General features: G+C 40.5%; 2 protein-coding genes across 2 annotated transcripts in view; one reads left to right on the forward strand and one right to left on the reverse strand.

Moving 5' to 3' along the window:
- Positions 1-2,219: 2,219 nt before the first annotated feature.
- On the reverse strand, positions 2,220-4,690 carry LOC311304779 (NACHT, LRR and PYD domains-containing protein 1 homolog; the record flags this gene model as incomplete). Its single annotated transcript, XM_084432013.1, has 3 exons — positions 2,220-4,108; positions 4,507-4,534; positions 4,618-4,690. 3 exons carry the CDS (start codon positions 4,688-4,690, stop codon positions 3,229-3,231), a joined length of 981 nt encoding a protein of 326 aa, XP_084288139.1. The 3' UTR covers positions 2,220-3,228.
- Positions 4,691-12,962: 8,272 nt separating this feature from the next.
- LOC311304831 (uncharacterized protein) overlaps positions 12,963-22,194 on the forward strand; it is a 41,193-nt gene continuing 31,961 nt past the window's right edge. The window contains exons 1-2 of the mRNA XM_084432140.1: positions 12,963-13,502; positions 15,204-17,051. Coding sequence (XP_084288266.1) covers positions 12,988-13,502; positions 15,204-17,051 — 2,363 coding nt within the window. The 5' untranslated portion in view covers positions 12,963-12,987. The remainder of the gene's footprint in view (positions 13,503-15,203; positions 17,052-22,194) is intronic.

The following is a 22,194-nucleotide window of genomic DNA, read 5'->3' on the forward strand; positions in this document are numbered from 1 at the left end:
GATTCCCCCTTTCATGTTAAGCGCTTTGAGTACCTAGAAAAGCGCTATATAAATGTAACGAATTATTATTTTTATTATTTGTGACCCTGGACCACAAAACCAGTCACATGGGTCAATTTCCTGAAATTGAGATGTATACATCATCTGAAAGCTGAATAAATAAGCTTTCCATTGGTGTATGGTTTGTTAGGATAGGACAATATTTGTCCGAGATTCAACTATTTGAAAATCTGGAATCTGAGGGGGCACAAAAAATCTAAACATTGAGAAAATCGCTTTTAAAGTTGTTCATTAATGTTGGCGATTGTGCTGCATTCACTCACAAAAATAAATGTTTTATATATTTACGGTAGGAAAGTTACAAAATATCTTCATGGAACATGATCTTTACTGAATATCCTAATGATTTTGGCCATAAAAGAAAAATCGATAATTTCGACCCATACAATGTATTGTTGGCTATTGCCACAAATATACCCGTGCGACTCGAGACTGGTGACGTGATCCAGGGTCACATTTATGCCTGAAGACATCCACCATCATCCCGGTTCCAGAAAAGCCCTCCCCCAGCAGTTTGAATGACTACAGACCGGTGGCACTTACCCCGGTAGTTATGAAGTGCTTTGAGAGGCTGGTATTAAAGCACATCAAAACCAGTCTACCATTGACCCTAGATCCACACCAGTTTGCCTATAGAGCGAATAGGTCAGCGGATGATGCCATCACCATAGCCCTTCATACAGCCCTAGACCATCTAGAGCACAGTGGGACATTTGTGAGGACGCTCTTTGTAGATTACAGTTCTGCATTTAACACAATCATCCCAGACATCCTCATCAGGAAGCTGTCTGACCTTGGACTCTGCTTTCATATCTGCTACTGGATTATGGACTTTCTAACCAACCGGCCCCAAAGTGTGAAGCTCGGCCCCCACAAATCCTCTACCCTTACTCTCAGCACCGGCTCCCCTCAGGGTTGTGTGTTGAGTCCTCTGTTGTACTCATTGTACACCTATGACTGTAACCCCTCTTACTCCAGCAACACCATCATAAAGTTTGCTGACGACACCATATTTGTCGGACTCATTTCAGGGGGAGACGAGACGGCCTACAGAGCAGAGGTCCATAGACTGGTCACATGGTACACAGAAAACAACTCGACTAGAACTAATTATAGAACTAATTATAGACTTCAGGAAGTGCCGTGCCGACCACCTCCCTCTTTCCATCAATGGGTACCAAGTGGAGAGGGTTCACAATTTTTAATTCCCGGGAACCCTCATCTCGGACCGACTCACATGGACGGACAATACCACAGCAGTGGTAAAGAAGGCACAACAGCGCCTGTATTTCCTCAGACTTCTTAAAAAAAACATCTGTCTGAGAAGGGGTGGTGGTGGCGCAATGGATAAGACACATGCCTTTGGTGTGAGAGACCCGGGTTCGAATCCACTGTGAGACACCAATGTGTCCTTGAGCAAGACACTTAACCCCTAGTTGCTCCAGAGGCGTGCGACCTCTGACATATATAGCAATTGTAAGTCGCTTTGGATAAAAGCGTCAGCTAAATGAATAAATGTAAATGTAAATGTAAGCTGTTGGTGCTCTTCTACCGTTCCTCCATAGAGAGTATCCTGGTGTACTGTGTGACTGTGTGGTACGGCTCTGCAGCAGACAAGGAAAGAATACAGAGAGTGATCAACACAGCACAGAAGATCGTCGGCTGTCCTCTTCCCTCACTAGAGGAAATTGCCAATTCAAGACTGCTTTCAAAAGCCACCAAAATTGCACTTGACTGTTCTCACCCTGGCCATCCGCTGTCTGAACTCTTGCCCTCAGGGGGATGTTACAGATGGCGAAAGACAAGGACTAATAGATTTAGGAATAGCTTCTTTCCAAAAGCAATAACAGTCCTTAATGAAGCAAAACTTTTCTTTTTTTTACTTTAATGATGCAGTTTGCACAGTTACTCAGCACTTTATCATACTATAATATTTATTAGCCACTTAGTAGGAGAGTGGGTAAACTGTGTTTTTTATGTTTTGTGTTATGGTTAGGGTGTGTTTGCAGGAAAGAAGAGAGAATGATGAGTGAGTGTACTCTCTGTGTGTGTGCGTGCGTGTGTGTGTGTATGTTTGCAATGAACATGTTGTGAAATGAGTTTTATATACCGTATATGTGTTATAATGATGCACTTTACTAGAGTGGCTCTATGATCTCGTTTTATTTAAATGCAATGACAATAAAGGCAATGGAGGACATTCTGAGACAACAATATAAAGTTTACAAAAAAAAGGCTTTTATTAAATAAAGACAATATTATTGTTCCTCATTGCAGCTGGATTCTATATGCCACAACTATCCTTTTTAGTAAATTCTACATTTCATAGTTTATGGCTAATTTTTCACCAAGAAAAATGTTACAAACTAATGAGACTAATGACTACATATTGAAAAAGAATGAAAGGTTAAAACAGAATAAAGAAAATCCTAGAAAATAATTACTGGAACTGCAAAAAAAAAAAAAAAAACTGCAACCTTGCAGAGAACTAGAGAAGATAATAATAAAACACTAGATAAGGTTTGGGAGAACTGGAGCAAAAGACTGAAACTTGACTAGAGTAAAAACACAGAAACAAGAAAACTATAGAATTATCAAAAGGAAATTGTCAAAAAAGTACAACTAAATCTAGCAGTGACTGACAACACACACACACACACACACACACACACACACAATGAACGCAACGAGCCAGCAAAGACATGAAGGAAAGAGCACGATATAAAGGGATGAGAGGACTAGACAGGGATAACCGAGGGGGCGTGGCAACAGGAAACAAGGAGGCGGGGCTAAAGGAGCACATGGCCAACACAAACAAAGACAAAGCCATGTGCTCAGACACAAGACAAACAAGGAGACATTGAACAGAGACAAAACAGACAAGACTGTCAGGCCAGGACCAGAAGTGGTAAAGCTTCTCTTCCTGAGGAACTGAGATGAATTCAGCTTTCACAGCATCTCTGTGTTTGCGTATAATGTCACAGATCTTCCTCATGCTCTCCTGACTGGTGAAACTCGGTGTGATTTCTGAATGTTGTTCCTCATTAATTAGGTTCTGTTCTGCAGTTTATCTGCAATGATCTGGACATTTGTAACCCCCTGAATGAGATCTGGCCAATGCTTATCGAAATATCTTGCTTTATCTTCCTCAGACGCGGCTCGACTCTCTTATGGACGAATCAGATCAAGTTCATCTTTCTTAATGGTTGCAGTCCAGACGGTCTTCTGATCCTCTTCTCTGAGAAGAGTCATGTGCAGATCAGTCTTCAGACGAGTGTTGACCTTGAAGAAGTTTGGGGGAGTTTCTCTTCTGAATGAGATCCCTTCATTGGGATGGATCAAGGCACCAGGAATGTTAAGAAAGTGTGGCGTTTTCATCCGGAATGGCCTGTCAGGTTTGGGATGCTTGATTGGGTCATTTGACTTTTCAGTCTTCTCAACTTTTTCTTTTTCATAATCATCATATGGAAAGAAGTAGATAAATAGAATGAGAGGATCTTTACAACGCATGTAGAGAAGAAGATCGCAGTGTTCGTACAGTCGCTTTATCCGACTTATAATCACTGTTGCAATAGAGAAGGATGGTTGGACAATCTTAGCGTGGAATCGGGTCAGCTGCACAGGTTCTGTGGTTATTCCCTCGTCTTCTACGGTGAGGACTTTCACAGCATCTTTGAGAGAGGGGTCAGACTCTCCTAAACAGGCGTAATGGGGCAGATGAACTTCCTCCAGTTTCCCTGAGATCACCGTCAGGTCAATCACTGGCCCGATCCGGCTGCACTGCAGCTTCCCCAGCTCTCCGTTGAGGAAGGATCCGCCTACGGCCCGGTACTGAAGGGTGACGACACAGTCACAGACCCATCGCATTCTGGTCCTGACACACTCGTAGCGGCCTGGGTCAGTGCTGACCTTGAACTTTGACCCTCCTTCATTTGTACGGGCCGACGGCTCAATCTGAATCCACTGATCAGAGTCAGCTATATGGACACAAGACTGACAGGTCAGCAGCGGGCGACTGTCGAGCCCAGAGGGTTTGGGCTGAGAGGACCTGTGAGACCAGAAGAAGCCAGAAGCAAAGAGTCAGCTGTTCTTATGCAGTTAATTGTTGAATAAACTAATAAATAAAAGTCGCCGGTGACTTTACCTGCGTTAGTATTCAGTAGTATTTTTTTTACTTTCTAATAATTCAACGGACCGGAGTCAATTATTCCTTACATAATGGATGAAAATTACATTTAATAATAAAAAAAAATAAGAATTCATATGAACTGTATTTATTTGCCTCTTCATCTGACTAATCGAAAAAATAATCGACAAATTAAAGAATTATCAAAATAATAATTAGTTGCAGCCCTATTGCAAATCTCATCTCTCTGTGTGAATTCAGTGTTTTTGACTCTTATAGAGAAGTTAAATCACCCACTATATGTTTATGTTTACACTCACCTGGGGTCAGAGGTCACTGCTTCATCACCTGGGGTCAGAGGTCACTGCTTCATCACTGGGGTCAGAGGTCACTGCTTCATCACCTGGGGTCAGAGGTCAGTGCTTCATCACTGAATTTAGAATTCACAGACACACAACTGGGTTCTGGAGATGAAGATCTCTCTCTGCTCTCTCTGTTCTCCATCATGAGAAACCTATTTTGGAATTATTGGAGGGTTTTCCACTAAAGAAGCTGTGTGGTGCATCCTGGGACTTAAGAAATAATGCAATATAAAGGTTTGTATTCAACAAATATTTCACACAGTGATATTACTGATTATTAGATGTCACGTCAATTATGATAACACTCAGAAGTCCGTTTAAAAACTTTTATTAAAATAAAATAAAACTGTAAGAACTGTAAAATTAACACTCTCCAGACTTGGCAGGGCCAATGCAGATCCCAGATTTCTGCTTCCTATAGAGAACAAAACACTAAACTTGAGTTACACCAGTGGCGGCTGCTGGTCTTTCAAAGAGGGGAAGCTCATTTTCGGCCTACATCAGCTTCAACAGGGAAATGCACTGTGACGCTCCGGGAATGAGAAGGAGATCGAGTCAGCCGACCTGCTATATGGAGCTGATTCTGAACCAACTCGTCTTTAAGATGAACGTGTTCTAACGCATTTTTAGTCAATAAAATGTTAACACAATAGTACATATTTGAACATTAATTTTTTGCCATTATAGGGGAAGACGAGCTTCAGTCTTAAAGAAATCCCCACTGAGTTCCACTACAGCTTGACAGACATCAGTGTGATAAACAGCTTTCATTTCATTTACAGTATATGGAGCCACAACACATTCAGCCAGGAGATGTGCCGAAACGTAATACCTGTAAATGAGAATGAAACTATGTGAGGGTGAGTACATTTCTGGGTGTACTGTCCCTTTAAACTAAAGTCTAGGATCCTGATCTCCGAAAGAGCGATACTCAACACTGCACTGTGGAGCAACTGTACACACACGCTGAAGAGATGAAACACATGTTCAACACTGCATAGATCTACACAGAGATCTGCGTTTCTCAATGCGTCCCCTTTCTGAACTTCCCGCTCCAGACAATTAATGTACAAATGCTCCTGATTACATTTAAATGCAATGCTTGTATTTCCCATTAAAAGCAAATCAAATATTGAAATGAGACTTTTGTTTGTTGGCACTTGTTTTAACTCCATCCTCTTCACTGAATCAGTATTAAAAGTCTTGCCTAACTCTAATAATTCTGCCAGTCATAACTGGTGAAGTCCTTGATGAAGCGCTGCTCGATCCTCACTGTTACGGCTCTGCTGAAACTCGGCTCTGCATTCTGTGTTCTCTGGATTTATCCACAGACACCATTTTATGAATGTTTATGGCTTCGTCAATAGTTCCTCTGGATGATCCAGGGTTGATCGGCCTCAGCTTGGTTCTCCAGGGTGAGAATATAGACAGAAGTGAAGAAGACAGCAGGGCAGATGTGGAGTCATCCTGAGGTGAACTGGCGGGAGGACCAGCTTTACTTCTACGCAGAGCATCCATGTTTTCCATGTCAGGATGGAATCTCCTAAAACACATGTGAAAGCTTGACCTTATAGGGCCGAATGATCTCTTAGAGCCAAATCAGAAACTGTTGCAGTAAATCCACTGGTGTAAGTCTGAACACTGAATGCCAGCCTCACCCAGCATGAGGACTCTTGGTGTAGTGAAGAGCCAGCTGAGCTTCAGCATCTGCATGGGTACTGGTGTCCTGATCTGCATGGGTACTGGTGTCCTGATGCAGAAGAGCAGACAGAAGCAGTGCTCATGTGGGAGACTGCAATACAGCTTTATACATCTGAACATATATATTCATCAGCCATTATATGAACCCAGTAAAATGATGACATCAGCAAGAAGGAAAATGGCCTCATCTTTCTCTCTAAAGAAGGTCATCATCAGCAATATGACAGCGATTGTGGAGTCCATGTTTTCGCCTTGGAGATGTTCAATGTCAGCAAGAACTTGCGCCCATTTTTGGCGAGCGAAGCTTTTGGGAAACGCAGCCCTGATTGGTTCAGCATCGCCTCCACCCCCCCCGTCCAGCTCCACAGACCTGGTGAAAGAGGAGACCGGAGGAGACCCGCTTGCTGGAGCAAAGACAGCGCAGGGATCCAGTTGTGGAGTTCCAGAGGTCTGATGGAGAGAGAAGATCAGTGCAAACAGAGGAAACACTGATTCACTGCTGGAGAGAATTGTTCATCAGACATCAATGTGTCAAATAAAGCAAAATACACACTTAAATAAGTTATTTTTTAGTCAGTTAATTAGTCATTAATCATACTATATACAATACATTAGTACATGTTTAGCAATCACAGAATCCTTCCAGTGCACTGAAACCTTCGCTTCCTAAAAACTCCCACAATGCACTGCGAAAACCGTATTCCCTCAACAGAACATCTGAAGCACGAAACTTAAATCACGTGATCAGCTCAGGACACATAATGACACGCGACAGATGTTTTACAATACAGATCATTATTTTATTATATTTCAGCAGAAACACACATCACTAGACAGGTAATGAACATAATCTAATTAACATTTATAATGTATTTATGGCTGAAGTGATAGATGAAATGAAATGTTATGTATATTTAACAAGCAAAGTATTGATCATAATGTGCTTTATATGACAGCACAAGTAATGTGAGAGAGATATGAGCTCTGCTGTTGCTCATAAACACCAGGACTGATGTTGTACATTGAGGACGTTGTGACGTCGCTGGAAACAGAGTCATCAGTGTCCCGATGTGAGCTTTACTGTCCTTACTGTCCTTACCATGTTCACCATACACTGATTCACCAGCTAGAAGCTCTGGAGCGGATTGAGACGCATCCTAAGATTTTCCACACTTTGAATCAAGTGAATCAACCGACTCACTAAATGATTCAGTGTTTGGAAGCGCTCGAGACTCAAACACACACTGGCGACTCCTGCTGGTCAAACAGTGTAAATACAGCAACAACTGACCCGAACACACAGAACAACACCTTTACAAACACATTACAGATGTTGTGTTGAACATCTAATTTAATAAATGAAATTAACAAATCATCTAATACCATTAAATATGACGTGTCAATATCATAGGGTTTTTATGCGCAGCTTGGTTAATCAGGTCAATAAGAGACTATTCAATAAAACTCTTACCTTTTTATTACAAATATGGCATTACAATTATTATTAATATTATATTTACAAATTTATAAAACTTTAAAAAACATATAGAAACTGGTTCAAGGGTTGATAAATGTAACATATGTTAGTGATGGCCTTCAATTTTAAGTTAAATATTTTTGATTCTTTTCTGTAAATTATTGTTCTTTCAATTTATACTTACAAAATGTGTGAAATATGTCAAGAACTTGCTGTTGAATTCAGTGATTCTGAAGAAAATTATATATTAAATTAATATGTAAAATGATTATTAAAATGATGTCTAATTTAAAAGTAAATAAATATAGACATGGTTCATGAGTTCACAGAGGAAAACAGTGAAAGTTAATTCTCCAAGCCCTGCGTAAAACACACAAACAAGCATTACAAAAAGCACAAATGATGCAGACACGTCATATTTAATGGTAGATTATATGTAATAACTGCCACTGATGAACACATGTGCCGTGTGTTGATAAAGATTGATCATTATAGATGTTTGGTCATACAGGGACACAGGTTTGCCCAGCAGGAGTTCGCCAGTGTTTCCAGCGCTTCAGAAGAGTCCATCATTCTGGCAATCAATCGCTTCAGTTGATTCAGAGTTTGGAAAAGATCAGAGTTTCTCCATCACTAGTTCTCGGCCTCTAAAGTTCAGTTTGTTGTTCATCTGCGCTAAAGAAATGACATTGTGTTCATGTTATTGGTTTCTCCAACGCTCATGTGAACAAAGACAACAATCCTAACATGTAGGAAAAGCACAGAAAGCTTTTAGATATTTATTCATTTAGCAGATGCTTGTTGAGTTAAATCACTAAACATTTAATTAGAGATTGAGGAAGTCATTATGTCATACTCTCCAGTATAGTAGGTGGCGCTAAACACATTAAACGATAGACTGAAACCCGCCAGAAAACTAAGAGAAGAAGAAGAGAGATAGGCGGGGTTTATCTGTTGTTGACACCTGAGGTCTCCTGCGCATGCGCGATTCTGAGGAAACACCTTTGAGTCCAAACCGAAAGTAAAGACTCGATTCTGAAGAAATGTAAATTTACATTTCGAGGACTTAAAAACTGACATATCACATCACGGTAAGTTCATTTATCAGCTTCTGATATCATGTCATATTATCGTAGGCTACACTGTTCTCTGTCATAACTTTAAAGCTCAATATAGGGAGTTGTCACGTAAAGTGTTGACAAGTTCATCTTCAGAGGCCAGTTTCATAAACAGAGCTGCTAAATTTAGACTGCGTTTAAGAACTAGATTGACTCTATCAGTAACTTAGAGCTAATCAGTCTTACTTTTCAGACTCAAATGAGAGCAATCTATCTTTTTATGAAACTGACTTAAATGTTTCCAGTCTTGAAGAAAAAACTAATCTGACCTGTAAAACTAGTCTAAGCAGTTTCTGCAACTGGCGACAGGGATTATAATCATATCGAGATCTATGATTCTGCTTTTAGTTCAGATTAATTTATGGATTCTTTACTGAAAATATACAAAAGTGTAAATTTTTACACCCCTATATTTCCAAAAGATAAAGGTGACTTCACACATACTTTATTTTCATACATTTTTATAAAAGCAATTTATTGTAAAGTAAAATGTGTTTCACCTCAGACACTTATTACACCTATTATTCAGGACACTTGTTCTGATTTTGTCAGGCCATATTTTAGTTTTATTATCGCAGGGTTTTTCCTGCATTGAAACATTTTGGCGACTGCCAAAGCAAATTTTTGTCCCAGAAAAGCCTTATTTGACCAGTTATTGTGATTTATGACTGATTTAGATGACTACTGCTCATGATAAAGGCCCCCTGAAATTTAAGTGTTTTAGCTTTTAGTATGAATATGTTAGCATTAAAGGTGACATATTATTCCCCTTTCACTAGCCTGACAAGCTAGACCCACATCAAGAAGTTGGGTCTGGGAACACACCATTGCCAGGACTCATTGGCCACTCCATTGGCCATTCTTTGTTTTCAAGTAGCAGGGAATTCACACGGAACCGTCGCAACTCTGCCGTCATTATGTTAAGCCCGCCCACCGACTCTATACATGATGTGATTGGCCTGACTAGAGTTAGGTTTTTCAGCTTGCAGACAATGGAGAGTTGCTAGACGACCCTGGCTGCAAATTACATTTGCTGCCGCTAGGGTGCGTCTAGATTTCTAGGCTACCTTTCCACAAGATGTAATATAAATCTATGGTGTCCCCAAAATGTGTAATTTCAGCTCATAATTCCCCCAGATCATTTATTATAGCTTGTCAAATTTGCCCCTTTTTGGGTGTAAGCATAAACGTGCCATTTTTGTGTGTGTCCCTTTAAATGCAAATGAGCTGCAGCTCCGCCCGTTCAGAAGAGCCGATCCTTCACACGAGCTTCAGTTACTCCAGTAGTGATGGGGAGTCTGGTTCTTTTCCCGAACCGGTTCTTTCTGACAATTAGTGAACCGGTTCACCAGTTCTTTTACGTCCTCGCATAATGACGTCAATTCTATCATCCCGGTGAATAAAAATACATTAAAATTTTAATAACTTCAGTTAAATAATAGTAATCATTGTCATCGTCATCATCATCATCTCGGATAAGTTTCTTACATTTACGTTTTGCAAATGAACCCAGTACTGGTGCAAACACGGATGTCTTACATGCCTTAAAGATATAAAGTTAATTTTATTTTATTTGTTATTAAATAAACGTACATTTCTCCGAATGCGCCCTCATTCCAGTCCTCGGTTCCCCCGGGCTCATAGTATTATCAGCACAGCATCAGACGGTGTTATCACGCATGCGCAGTCTCTCCAGCTCATCGGTTCTCCGGATCGATCGTGTCCGAAAGAAACAGTTCTCGTCCGGGACAAGTGGATTTCTTTAATGTGCCCGACCGATAGAAACGATTCTGATCTTATACATTCAGTGTAATAATGTACAGTGTACTTCTGGTCGCTGCGCTGCCTGTCTCTTTGTGAGAGGCTGGAGAAATTAAAACGAATAAGCGTAAGAACACACACAAACTCACAGAAGAAACATACTGAGGTAAAAATGTTGAGTTTTTTATTTATATTATATGATATAGTTAAGTAACATAACACGACTAAGAGAGCTCCCAGCAAACGCGTTTACGGTGTGTAGCAACAACTGTGGCACGGTGAATTTCTGCTATGGCAGCGTCTCTGTCTACGTACTCGCAACATTGTAACAGCGTAGGATTGTCGGCGCGACAGGGCTGTAGCGTTATTGTGTTATTCAGCAACTGAGAGACGACCTTCTGACAATTTATTTATTTTTATTCTAGATATAGATATCCCCCATTTAGCATCTTATGTTTTGAGGTAAATTTTTAATTAGTCTTATATACTTTTATATAATACTAATATAGTATTATATACTTTTTAAATATTGTTTATCCTTAACTTAAAGTAAATGAATTATAATCAACACCTGCAAGTGCACACTTTGAAGAGAACAATGACAGGTTACGGTAACTTTATTAAAACTGCATATGGTAATCAAATTGAGTTAGACTGAACAAAATAAATGTCACATTAGAAAAGGAAGTTGTAGGTTGTGTTTTAATAATTATGTATCTTATTTAGCTGAGGTAAATTTAACACAATTCTCTCGTATCCTCGATGAAGAACGAGACGGCCAACGGTTGGTTAAATCTAAAAGGCTGATTGGCTCTTCAGGGCAGTGACGAGTACATGTGTCGTCCAGTGGTTGTCCAGACACCCTCGGCACAACCTTTCAACGTCAACATTGTGACAACGCTGTAACAACCTTCACCACACAACGTAGTTATAGCAACCTTTTGGCCATGTTGAAACGTTGTAGAAGGTTGGGTATGCTGTGCCAACGCTCTGTGTGTGTATACATATATATATATTGTTTTATGGTGTCTCTTTTAACCTTTACACCTTTTACCTATTTATTATTTATTCTCAGGTAGGTAAGGAAAGTCGAATCTGGACATAACTATAAGCATTCAAAGAGTACTTACAATTAGTTCAGCAGACTTCCCTGTGGTCAGTTCTTGCTTAAGGTTCTTAAATTATTACTCAGGCAGACAATATCTTGCCAATAATATAATATTAGTTTTATTAAAGTTAACAAAGGTTATACAAAGGGACAATAGTAAAGTTACAACAATAAGTTTCTATTAAGGTACAATCAGCTGGTAACAGGCGTCGAGGGACACTGCGCTTATCAGTCTCCAGCAATTCAGTCTCTCTCTCAGTCTTTTATACACAGGCTTCGAAATGCAGGTTCCACACTCTCCTCTGTCGTCATCAAATGGAGTTCTGCCAATTTCTTCTTCACAGCCCTCAGTTGTTTACGGTGTATCTTCCGACAGCGCCTCCGTGCTCTCTTTCTCTTCTTCCTTCTTTTCATCGTCTGTAACACATACCTTAACTAGTACATTTTCCATTTATCATAAAACTATTTCTAATACATAATTGCTTTCTACTCTAATTCAATCAATACATATGTTTCATGCAAGTAAATCGTTTTCTTAACAATAGTAAAATCACTCAATACATATTCTGTGTAGTATTAGTAATTGGGTTACATACATCTATTTAAGCAAAAGCATTATTACTTCTTAGGTTACATCACAAGCATTAATCAAGGCAGTATAATTGCAATAACATCCTCTACATTAACAATATATATATATAAACTCAAGGGGGTGTGTGAAGTGACACACACACCCCCTCCCCTCCTCCTCTCACTCCCTCGCCTCATTCGCTCCGGTTTAATAGTGCTTGTATTTAATTGTGCATAATTATAATAATTCCCACATGCTGCGCTCACACCAAAAGCACGTGCAACACTGATCTATATAAGTGGAGCGCACATACATTTATTTTTACAATGAAGACTATCAAGTGCTATTTTACATTTGATTAGTTTATTTTGTGTATTATTTCTTAGACCCACCTGAAAAAATTGAAGCCGTGTTTATTTCATACCTCTCTTTATTCTGTTGCATTTAATTGTGCTGTTGTTTGCAATTTCTTTATTTGTTCCCATTTTATTACTGTCTTTTTACTTGTTTTTTTTTTTTATTAAAATAAAATTTTGCATTCAAGAAAAGTAGATTTTGATGTATCGGCAAGTCACACTTACAAGAAAATTGCAATCGGTGCATCTAAGGAAATAAAATATATATATAGTTATATTTATATTTATGTATTTGTTCTCTGTTTTTCCATATGCAGGTCTGAAGTCTCTCTGTAAAGTTTCTCATTATGGAGAGCAGAGAGAGCAGAGAGAGATCTTCATCTGCAGAACCCAGCTGTGTGTCTATGAAGAGTGACGCATCCATGGGTCATCCTCCTAAATTCAGTGATGAAGCAATGACCTCTGACCCCAGCTGTGTGTCTATGAAGAGTGATGCATCCATGGGTCATCCTCCTAAATTCAGTGATGAAGCAATGACCTCTGACCCCAGCTGTGTGTCTATGAAGAGTGATGCATCCATGGGTCATCCTCCTAAATTCAGTGATGAAGCAGTGACCTCTGACCCCAGCTGTGTGTCTATGAAGAGTGATGCATCCATGGGTCATCCTCCTAAATTCAGTGATGAAGCAATGACCTCTGACCCCAGCTGTGTGTCTATGAAGAGTGATGCATCCATGGGTCATCCTCCTAAATTCAGTGATGAAGCAATGACCTCTGACCCCAGCTGTGTGTCTATGAAGAGTGATGCATCCATGGGTCATCCTCCTAAATTCAGTGATGAAGCAGTGACCTCTGACCCCAGGTGAGATATAATCCAGTATTAGAGGCATCAGACTGACTCATAATAAATGAAACGGCTGGTAGAACTAAAGTCAGCATAATGAAATGTAAATGAACAAATGTGGAATGAAGATTGGAGTTCATAGAGACCAAATATGCTACACATGTGATTCTGGTTAACTATAGTATGCAAGTCTGAAACATTAATTAAAGAGTTTAAAAGAGAGAATGAATACATTGGCCAAACCCCATAAAAGGTAAATCATGAGATGGGAAAATGAGATGCATGTTTATACATTTCTCAAGAGGTTACATATAGAATAGGTTTATTTGTCCTTCTCAACAAGAATGAAGTGAGAGTCACAACTCTCTGTAAACTCCTTCTGGTGGTAAACCTCATCAGTCTTCATGAGTCCTGTAACCAGAGGCCTGGTTCTGCCAGTGTGGGTGAGCTTCATTCGGGGTGATAGTTTTCGGGGGATGGACCACAGAACTTTGGAGAATGAGTTTGCTGGATTATTTGTGAAATATAATGAATAATGTGTATGTCTGATTGGTCCAGACGCTACCAACGTAAAATAAGAAGAGATCTGTCTATTAGTCTGCAGCCCAGCTTGAAGTGGCGTGTTCAGTGAATGTGTCCATTTAAAAATAAACTCCCAAAGCCAAAGGTTTTTAATGTCTCAGATAAATAACCCTGTTCCACCTGGTCAAAATCTTCTTTTGCCTCCAGTGAAATTGCAGCTACTGGTGATTTTACATCAGCCATCGCCCACACTGCCTCATTATATATGTTCAGCAGTAATGGAGACACTTCAGCACTCAATAACTTCTGTGGTAAAGCCATCTGGCCCCGGAGACTCAGAGGAGGCAGGGACCCGATTACCTCCACAGTTTCATTCATCCTAATAGAGGAATACACTCCCTGTTTCTGCTCTTCTGTCAACTTAGGGCAATTTAATGAGTTCAAGAAAACCTCTATATCTCCAACCCCTGCTTCACAGGAAGATGTGGATAAAAAAAAAAAAATTGTCTTAAAACTTCATTAATATCCTCTGGCTTAGTAACAGTTATTCCTCCAGTGACTGAATAGTAGGAATTAGCGCAGACGTTTCTCTGTGTTTAATATAGTTCGTCAGAAGCTTGCCCGATTTATCGGCAGATTCACAATATTTCTGCCCTGAACAATCTAAACTCAACCTTCTTAGATAGTATATCATTATACCTATATTTCAATCTTGTTATATATCTCAAGCCTTCATGTGTGGTCTTTTACATCTTCTCTGATTCCCTCTTTCTGATTTCTCTTTCCAGATTAGCCAGATCTTTAATATTGATTGTTTTAATATATGATATATATTGCACTGAATGCACACAGAGAGATGAGTTTGGTTTTTATTTCTGATTTCACCTCATATCTGTGGACAAACATTCAGTGATGGAAAATGAACTTTGATCTCGATGTCCAGATATAAGAAACTTATTGTCTAACAGAATCTCTGGTGTCAGATTGAGGATGAAGGTTTAGATGTGAAGTTAGTGAGTTTGTTCCTGGTCTCTGTCACCTTCAGCTGTGATGGAAAACTAACTTTTGAACTGAAACTGAAATGTAAGACATTAATTATACAGATTGACTTCTGTATTGATTTACTATATTTTCATTTTATTTATAGATTTAAATAATTTATTTTAATCAAATCATCTTCTTTTTTCCCCATTGCAGAGTAGTGGATAGAGATGATCAGACTGGAGATTCTCCTCGACCAGTGAATGATGAACTACAGAGAGTCAAAGACCGACACAAAACCAGCATGAAGAACAAGTATGAGAGATTATTTGAGGGACTGAAACTCAGAGAGAATGAAACCCTCCTGAACAGGATCTACACACAGCTCTACATCATAGAGGGAGAGAGAGAAGGAGTGAATGAAGAACATGAGGTTTTACAGATGGAGAAAACAGCCAGAACACGACACTCACAAGACACTCCAATCGACTGCAATGACATCTTTAAAGCCTCTCCTGAACCAGGATGCGAGGAGAAAGAGCAGATCAAGACTGTTCTCACTAAAGGCATCGCTGGAATCGGGAAAACCGTCTCTGTGAAGAAGTTCATTCTGGACTGGGCCGAGGGAAAAAACAATCAGGATGTAGATTTCATGTTTGTGCTTCCATTTCGAGAGCTGAACTTGATCCGAGATCATCAGTACAGTCTTCACAGACTTCTGCTGGACTTTCACCCTGAACTTCAAGATCTGGACTCAAAGATTTACGAGCAGTGTAAAGTTGTGTTGATCTTTGATGGTCTGGATGAAAGCAGAATCACACTGAGGTTTTCAGACGCTCAGGAAGTTTCTGATGTGACTGAGACTTCATCAGTGGGTGTGTTGATGTCAAAGCTCATGAAAGGAGATCTGCTTCCCTCGGCTCTCATCTGGATCACCTCCAGACCAGCAGCAGCCAATCAGATCCCCTCCGAATACATCCACCGTCTGACAGAGATTCAGGGATTCAATGAGCCTCAGAAGGAGGAATATTTCAGGAAGAGAATCAGTGACGAGCATCAAGCCAGCAGAATCATCTCACACATCAGAAGAGCAAGAAGCCTCCACATCATGTGCCACATACCCGTCTTCTGCTGGATCTCCTCCACTGTGCTTCAGAAGCTCCTGGAAGAAGATCTGAGTGCAGAAATCCCTCAAACTCTGACTGAAATGTACATCCACTTCCTGCTGATTCAGATCAACATGAGGAATCAGAAGTATGAAGAGAGAAATACAAAGAAACTCCTGCGGTCAAACAGAAAAGTGATTGTGAAACTTGCTGGAGTGGCTTTCCATCAGCTGATGAAGGGCAATGTGATGTTCTATGAGGAGGACCTGAGAGAGAGCGGCGTAGACGTCACTGACGCCTCAGTGTATTCTGGGATTTGCACTGAGATCTTTAAGGAGGAATCTGTGATTAATCAGAGGAAAGTCTACAGCTTCATTCATCTGAGCGTCCAGGAGTTTCTCGCTGCTTTCTATGTGTTTTACTCATTTATGATCAAGAACAAGAAACCACTGCATGAATTCAGTTTTTACAGATCTGACCCTCTGTATGGTCTACTAACAACAGCAGTAGATGAAGCCCTCAAGAGAGAGAATGGACGGCTGGATCTGTTCCTGCGGTTCCTGCTGGGCGTCTCACTGGAGTCCAATCAGAGACTCTTACAGGATCTACTGACACACACAGAGAACAGCTCAGGGATCATCAGGAGAACCACACAGTACATTCAACAGAAGATCAAAGTTGAGCGGAGTATTAATTGTCTCTCAGCTGATCAATCCATCAATCTGTTCCTCTGTCTGCTGGAAGTGAAAGATCAGACTCTGTCCAGAGAGATTCAGGAGTTTGTGAAATCAGACAAACACTCAGAGGAGAAACTCTCTCCGTCTCACTGCTCTACAATCTCCTACATGCTTCAGATCTCAGAGGAGCCGCTGGATGAGCTGAACCCCATGAAATACAACACATCAGAAGAGGGCAGAAGAAGACTGGTACCAGCTGTGATCAACTGCAGAAAAGCTCTGTGAGTGTTTAATCATTAATAGCTAAAGAATCCTTTTTAATAATGCATCTTATATCTTTAAAGGGGTCATGACTAGGGTTGCCACTCGTCCTGTAGAATACGCAATCGTCCCGTATTTAAAGGTAAAATGATGCGTCCCGTATTAAACCAGTACAGGACGCAATTTGTCCCGTATATTACATAGACCCACATAGTTAAATAAACAAATAAGGATTTTTCAGTGTGAATAATACTAATAGTAATTAATTAAATCAATTTCACAAGATATAGTAGAGAAGCTCAATAGTGCGTGATTGCATGTTAGCGTCTTTTTCCCAATAGCGACAGTTTGGAGAACATGCGCCATAAACATGTTGAGCTCACTCATCTCTCCAGATATCTGAATGGGAAAAAGGTATCAGTGGGTCTGTCCTGTAACTAATGATGAACGTAAGGCGAACTGCACAGTTTCATTTGTTCACGCGGTGGACTTCTGACTTAAAGCATTGTGTCATGACAGACAAATCTGTGCTTTTAAAGGTATAATGTCAGGCCTATTGTTTTTTAGTTTTGGGATAATCTCCTAATATAATATTCCATACATTGTCAGAGCTTGATAGACAGGTAACTATTATATTTGTAGACGTTATTAGACAGATTAATTAATATATTATAATTAATCTTATTTATTAATTTAGCATTTATAAATATTAATAATCTATGCATAATAAATGGTGATCCTATCTGTCATAAATATTTTATGGCATTTTTAAAAGTTTAAAAGGTGCGAAATTATTTAAAGAAAAATGGGACATAATGAAACATTAATTTAGTCACAATTTAAGTAGTAAATATATAAAATAATAAATAAAATCATCCCATCCATGCAAAATTGTCAAAAACATGACTACTGGTTTAGAATGTTTTTGTCTATATTTATAAATAAATAAAATAATCAGATGTAAAATAATCATATAAAATGTTTTCCTTTGCAAGTTCACATACTTGATCCCGTTTGTCACGTTGAAGTAATCAGCTCCAAGCTCTTGACACATTTTTCACAGGGTTCGTGTATGGGTGTCCCTTATTTCGCCTCACTGAAGGTGGCAGTCATGACATGGAGATTTTACATTGTTTTAATATATTCCTTGAGGTTCACTTACACTAGGGGAGCCAAACTCAGTTCCCTAGAGCACAGGATAGGATACTAGGATAGTTCACAACACAAATCTCCGTGTCCTCGTCTGATTCAGAGATTTCGTCCAGGAGAAATTGTCATCGTTGAAATTCTTTGCCGCAGACGGACTCTATCTCTGTGTTCGTAGTTGCATCTTACAGTCTATGAGTTGCATAGTGAGATCACCGGCGCCACCAGTCCGCCCTAACCCGAGCCAGTCCGGGCTCCTCGTCCGCGGCAGGCAGGTCTTCTGCCTCGGCGGCTCTTCGCTATAATGCGGCTTGTAAAGGTAGCCACAAACACCTGATTCAAGCATCAGACTTCCGAAATCATCTTCTTCTAGATATTGCTTTCAGTTTCAGAGAGTAAAGTCCCAGCCACTGATCTGTAATAGGTCTGTAGCGTGAGCGGGTCCCGCCCCCTTGGAAAGATGAGGAACGAGTGTCTGTAGTCTCAACAGAAATCCCCCCCTCTTACACTTCCTCCTACAATGACGCAAAAATTTTTTTTTTTTTTTGATTTCTCCCGTCTCAGGGGAAAATGAGAGTGTTGCACGACCATTCAATAGTATGACTGGGTTTCTAACAATGCAAAGCTTAGTGCAAATGGGTGGAGTGTCCCTTTAATTCGGTGTAACTGGAACATGTTTTTCACAAACGCGGACACTTACACTGCCATCTGGTGGTGTCAGGAGAAAAACCTAACAATAATAATGTCAAGATGGTGGAGAAGGCGAAATGTCACGCGTCCACATCAGACCAAAACGTCACCAAGGTAAAAAATGTAATAACATTTCATTGTTGATTCTTGTTAAGTTATGCATAATAGTGTTGTATGATTAAAATGGCATGCACATTTGACAAACTTTTGTAACAGGAAAGATTTACTAGGCTGCTAAATTTGATGTCCACATATGTGGACAATGGGACTTAGCTTCGATGAAACTGTATAAGAATGTTAGCAAAAAAATGAAAACTTGTAGTTGCACTGAGCTTCGTGATGCACACTGGCTCACTCACTCGAGCGCGCACACACACAGCGCGCACACACACACACTTACTCACACAGGATCGCACACACGCACACACACACACTCTCTTGCTCACTTGCGATCACGCGCACACACACACTTGCTCACTCACTCGCGCAGACACACACACACTCTCTTGCTCACTCGCGCAGACACACACACACTCTCTTGCTCACTCGCGTGCGCGCACCAAGCGGCAACATTCTAATCTGAAAAATGAAGCCTACCCGGAAGTGCGAAAAACTGCAATACATTGAAAATCCGCTAGAGGGAGGTCCCAGAAGGGAGCAAATGTCCATAGACCCCATGTTAAAATGTCCGTTTTCACAGCATAAATTCATGTTTTTACAGGTTGGTCCCATGGACTTTTATTGTATTTTTTGATAGGTTCCGAGTGCCTGACAACTGTGAGGGGGGTGAATTTTTTTCTAACTCGTTAGTTTAGATCGTATTTAGATATAAAATGTATGACAAATAAGGGCGTGGTTAACTTTGATTGACAGCTGATAAGGAGCCAAGGAGAATGACAACATAAGAGGCACCATTTTTAATATACAGTTGAAATATAATACTACTGTTTTTGTATCATGAAATGTAGTTTTAAGAGTTTTTCAGGCGAGAATGTAGTTGTTTAAAGCTCAAATCTGTGGTTTATTTATAAAGATTTATGAAATTTTTATCCAGGTTGTGAGATCCAGCGATCACCGGGCACTCTGCGCTCATGTACCCCGCCTGGAACAGCCTTTCCTCGGCTAGTCGTTCTGAGGTTTGCCGCTGACTCTGTAGTGGTTAAACATGAGATATAACTCGTCTTGTGTATATCTAACGGGTGATTTTTGGGCTCTTGAATCTATAATTTGTTCCCTGGCCAATCGTTTTGGCTGAGGGGAAGTTTCATAACTTTATAAGCTATTTAACTTTATGTTGGTTACACTAGAGCGCTGACTTTGTATGTTTGACTGAATTGTTTGCTTTATTTGTATAGCTTCTTGTACCTTTTACTTAAACTTTTATAATGGCTAATATTGATAAAACTGAAATTTAACAAAAAGAGACTGGGTTGAGTTTTGTCATTTTAAATTTTAATACAACGAAGATGATCTGTAATGTTTACTGCATCATCTGTTGTTTAGTACAAATGCACATATTGCCTGGACCATATTAAAATGTTTAATATTTTTATATTATATTTAAACGAAAAGAGGCAGGGTTGTGTTTATTTCGTTTTGTTATAAATAGGCTAACGTTATGCAGTGAATATAATCAATACGCGTTGTGGTGTTTTATGACATATTTCGTTTTATTGTTGCCTAAAATATACATACAGAGATACAGTAAAGGCCCGTTCACACCAAGGACGATAACTATAAAGATAACGATAAAGATATATTTCTAAAAATCGTTCTCCATATTAAAGAATAACAGAGTTCACACCACAACTATAACAATAAAGATATGAGGAACGATATCGTTGGGATCACTTTCAGAACGATTTTTTTCCAGCTGTCAAACGATAAAACACTGACAGTCAATCAGAATCCATTCTAATTTAAAGGTCTCGCGCATTTAAAATGGGGCGGGCGCGCGCGTGCTTAGAATAAAAAGACCGTTATCGGTCGTTGGTGTGGACGCATATATAGTTATCTTTATCGTTATCTTTATAGTTATCGTGCTTGATGTGAACGGGCCTTAATCGGAGTAGCAGAGCGAGCGGAGTGACGCAGAATAACCGGACTCGCGTCCTCAGGAGTCATTCTCCTGAGTCGGAATAGGCAATTAAGTCCGAACTTTGCGTACTTGCTATCGAGAAACGCCTAATGTCGGCGCTTGGCTTCTTGTGACAAACACGCCGTGAAGCAAGAACAAGATCTGCTGTATGTCATCCATTGTTTATTATGTTGCTTTCTTCACGCGAAAATGACGTCGTTCCAGTCTCACACAAAGCCCGCCCTTTTAACCATATATGGATTGGCCAGAAGGTGGGCGGGGTTAGGATTTCTCAAGATTTTCCAAGATGGCGCCGCCCATACCCCCCATAAACGGCCTCAAAACCGTTCTTCAGAAAGTCTATGGGTGACGTCACAGACGCTTTCTCCATATTTTTTACAGTCTATGGCGCGCACACACACTCTCTTGCTCACTCGCGATCGCGCGCGCACACACACACGCTCACTCACTCGCGCACACACACACACACACACACACTCTCTTGCTCACTCGCGATCGCACACACACACACACACACACACACACAAACAAATAAAAATAACATTCCTAGTTTGGAGAAGTTGAAGTTTTGGAGTGTTACAAAAAAGAAAGCAAATTTTAAATATTTTTTGGATATGTTTTTTATTTGGATATAAATTTTGTTTTTCCATATCAATGTTCAGAAGTGGTGATTGGTTGACAGCTCTGCCCCTCTCTTTACCCAAGTGTCCAAGACATGCGGCCGCAGGTCAGATGAAACGACCACAAATCGATCATCGGCCTCCGGCCTAGGGTGTCTTGGTGCCACGTGCATTCATGGACGCCCTTATGCTTGAACATGGTGTTCGTTATGGACAAGCTGTAACTAGCACAGAAGTCCAATAACAGAACACCGATCGGGTTCAGATCAGGGGGGCCTTTCCTCCGCCTTCGACTGCCGCCCGATCTTCTAAGCACCGGCCCCTTACAGTCCCTCCTACAGGTGGTGAGCCCACGGGAGGGCGGCCCCACGTCGCTTCTTCGGGCTGAGCCCGGCCGGACCCCATGGGGGGAGGTCCGGCCACCAGGCGCTCTCATACGAGCCCCAACCCCGGGCCTGGCTCCTGGGTGGGGCCCCGGCAAAATTTTCGGATCCAACTCACCTGGGCTGAGTTGTGGGTCATGACCGAAAGGATAAGATCCCGGATACAGGCGGCCGACATGAGCTTTCTCCGCAGGGTGGCTGGGCGATCCCTTAGAAATAGGGTGAG

This window comes from Rutilus rutilus, assembly GCF_951802725.1.
Source record: "Rutilus rutilus genome assembly, chromosome: 15".
Lineage (NCBI taxonomy): Eukaryota > Metazoa > Chordata > Actinopteri > Cypriniformes > Leuciscidae > Rutilus > Rutilus rutilus.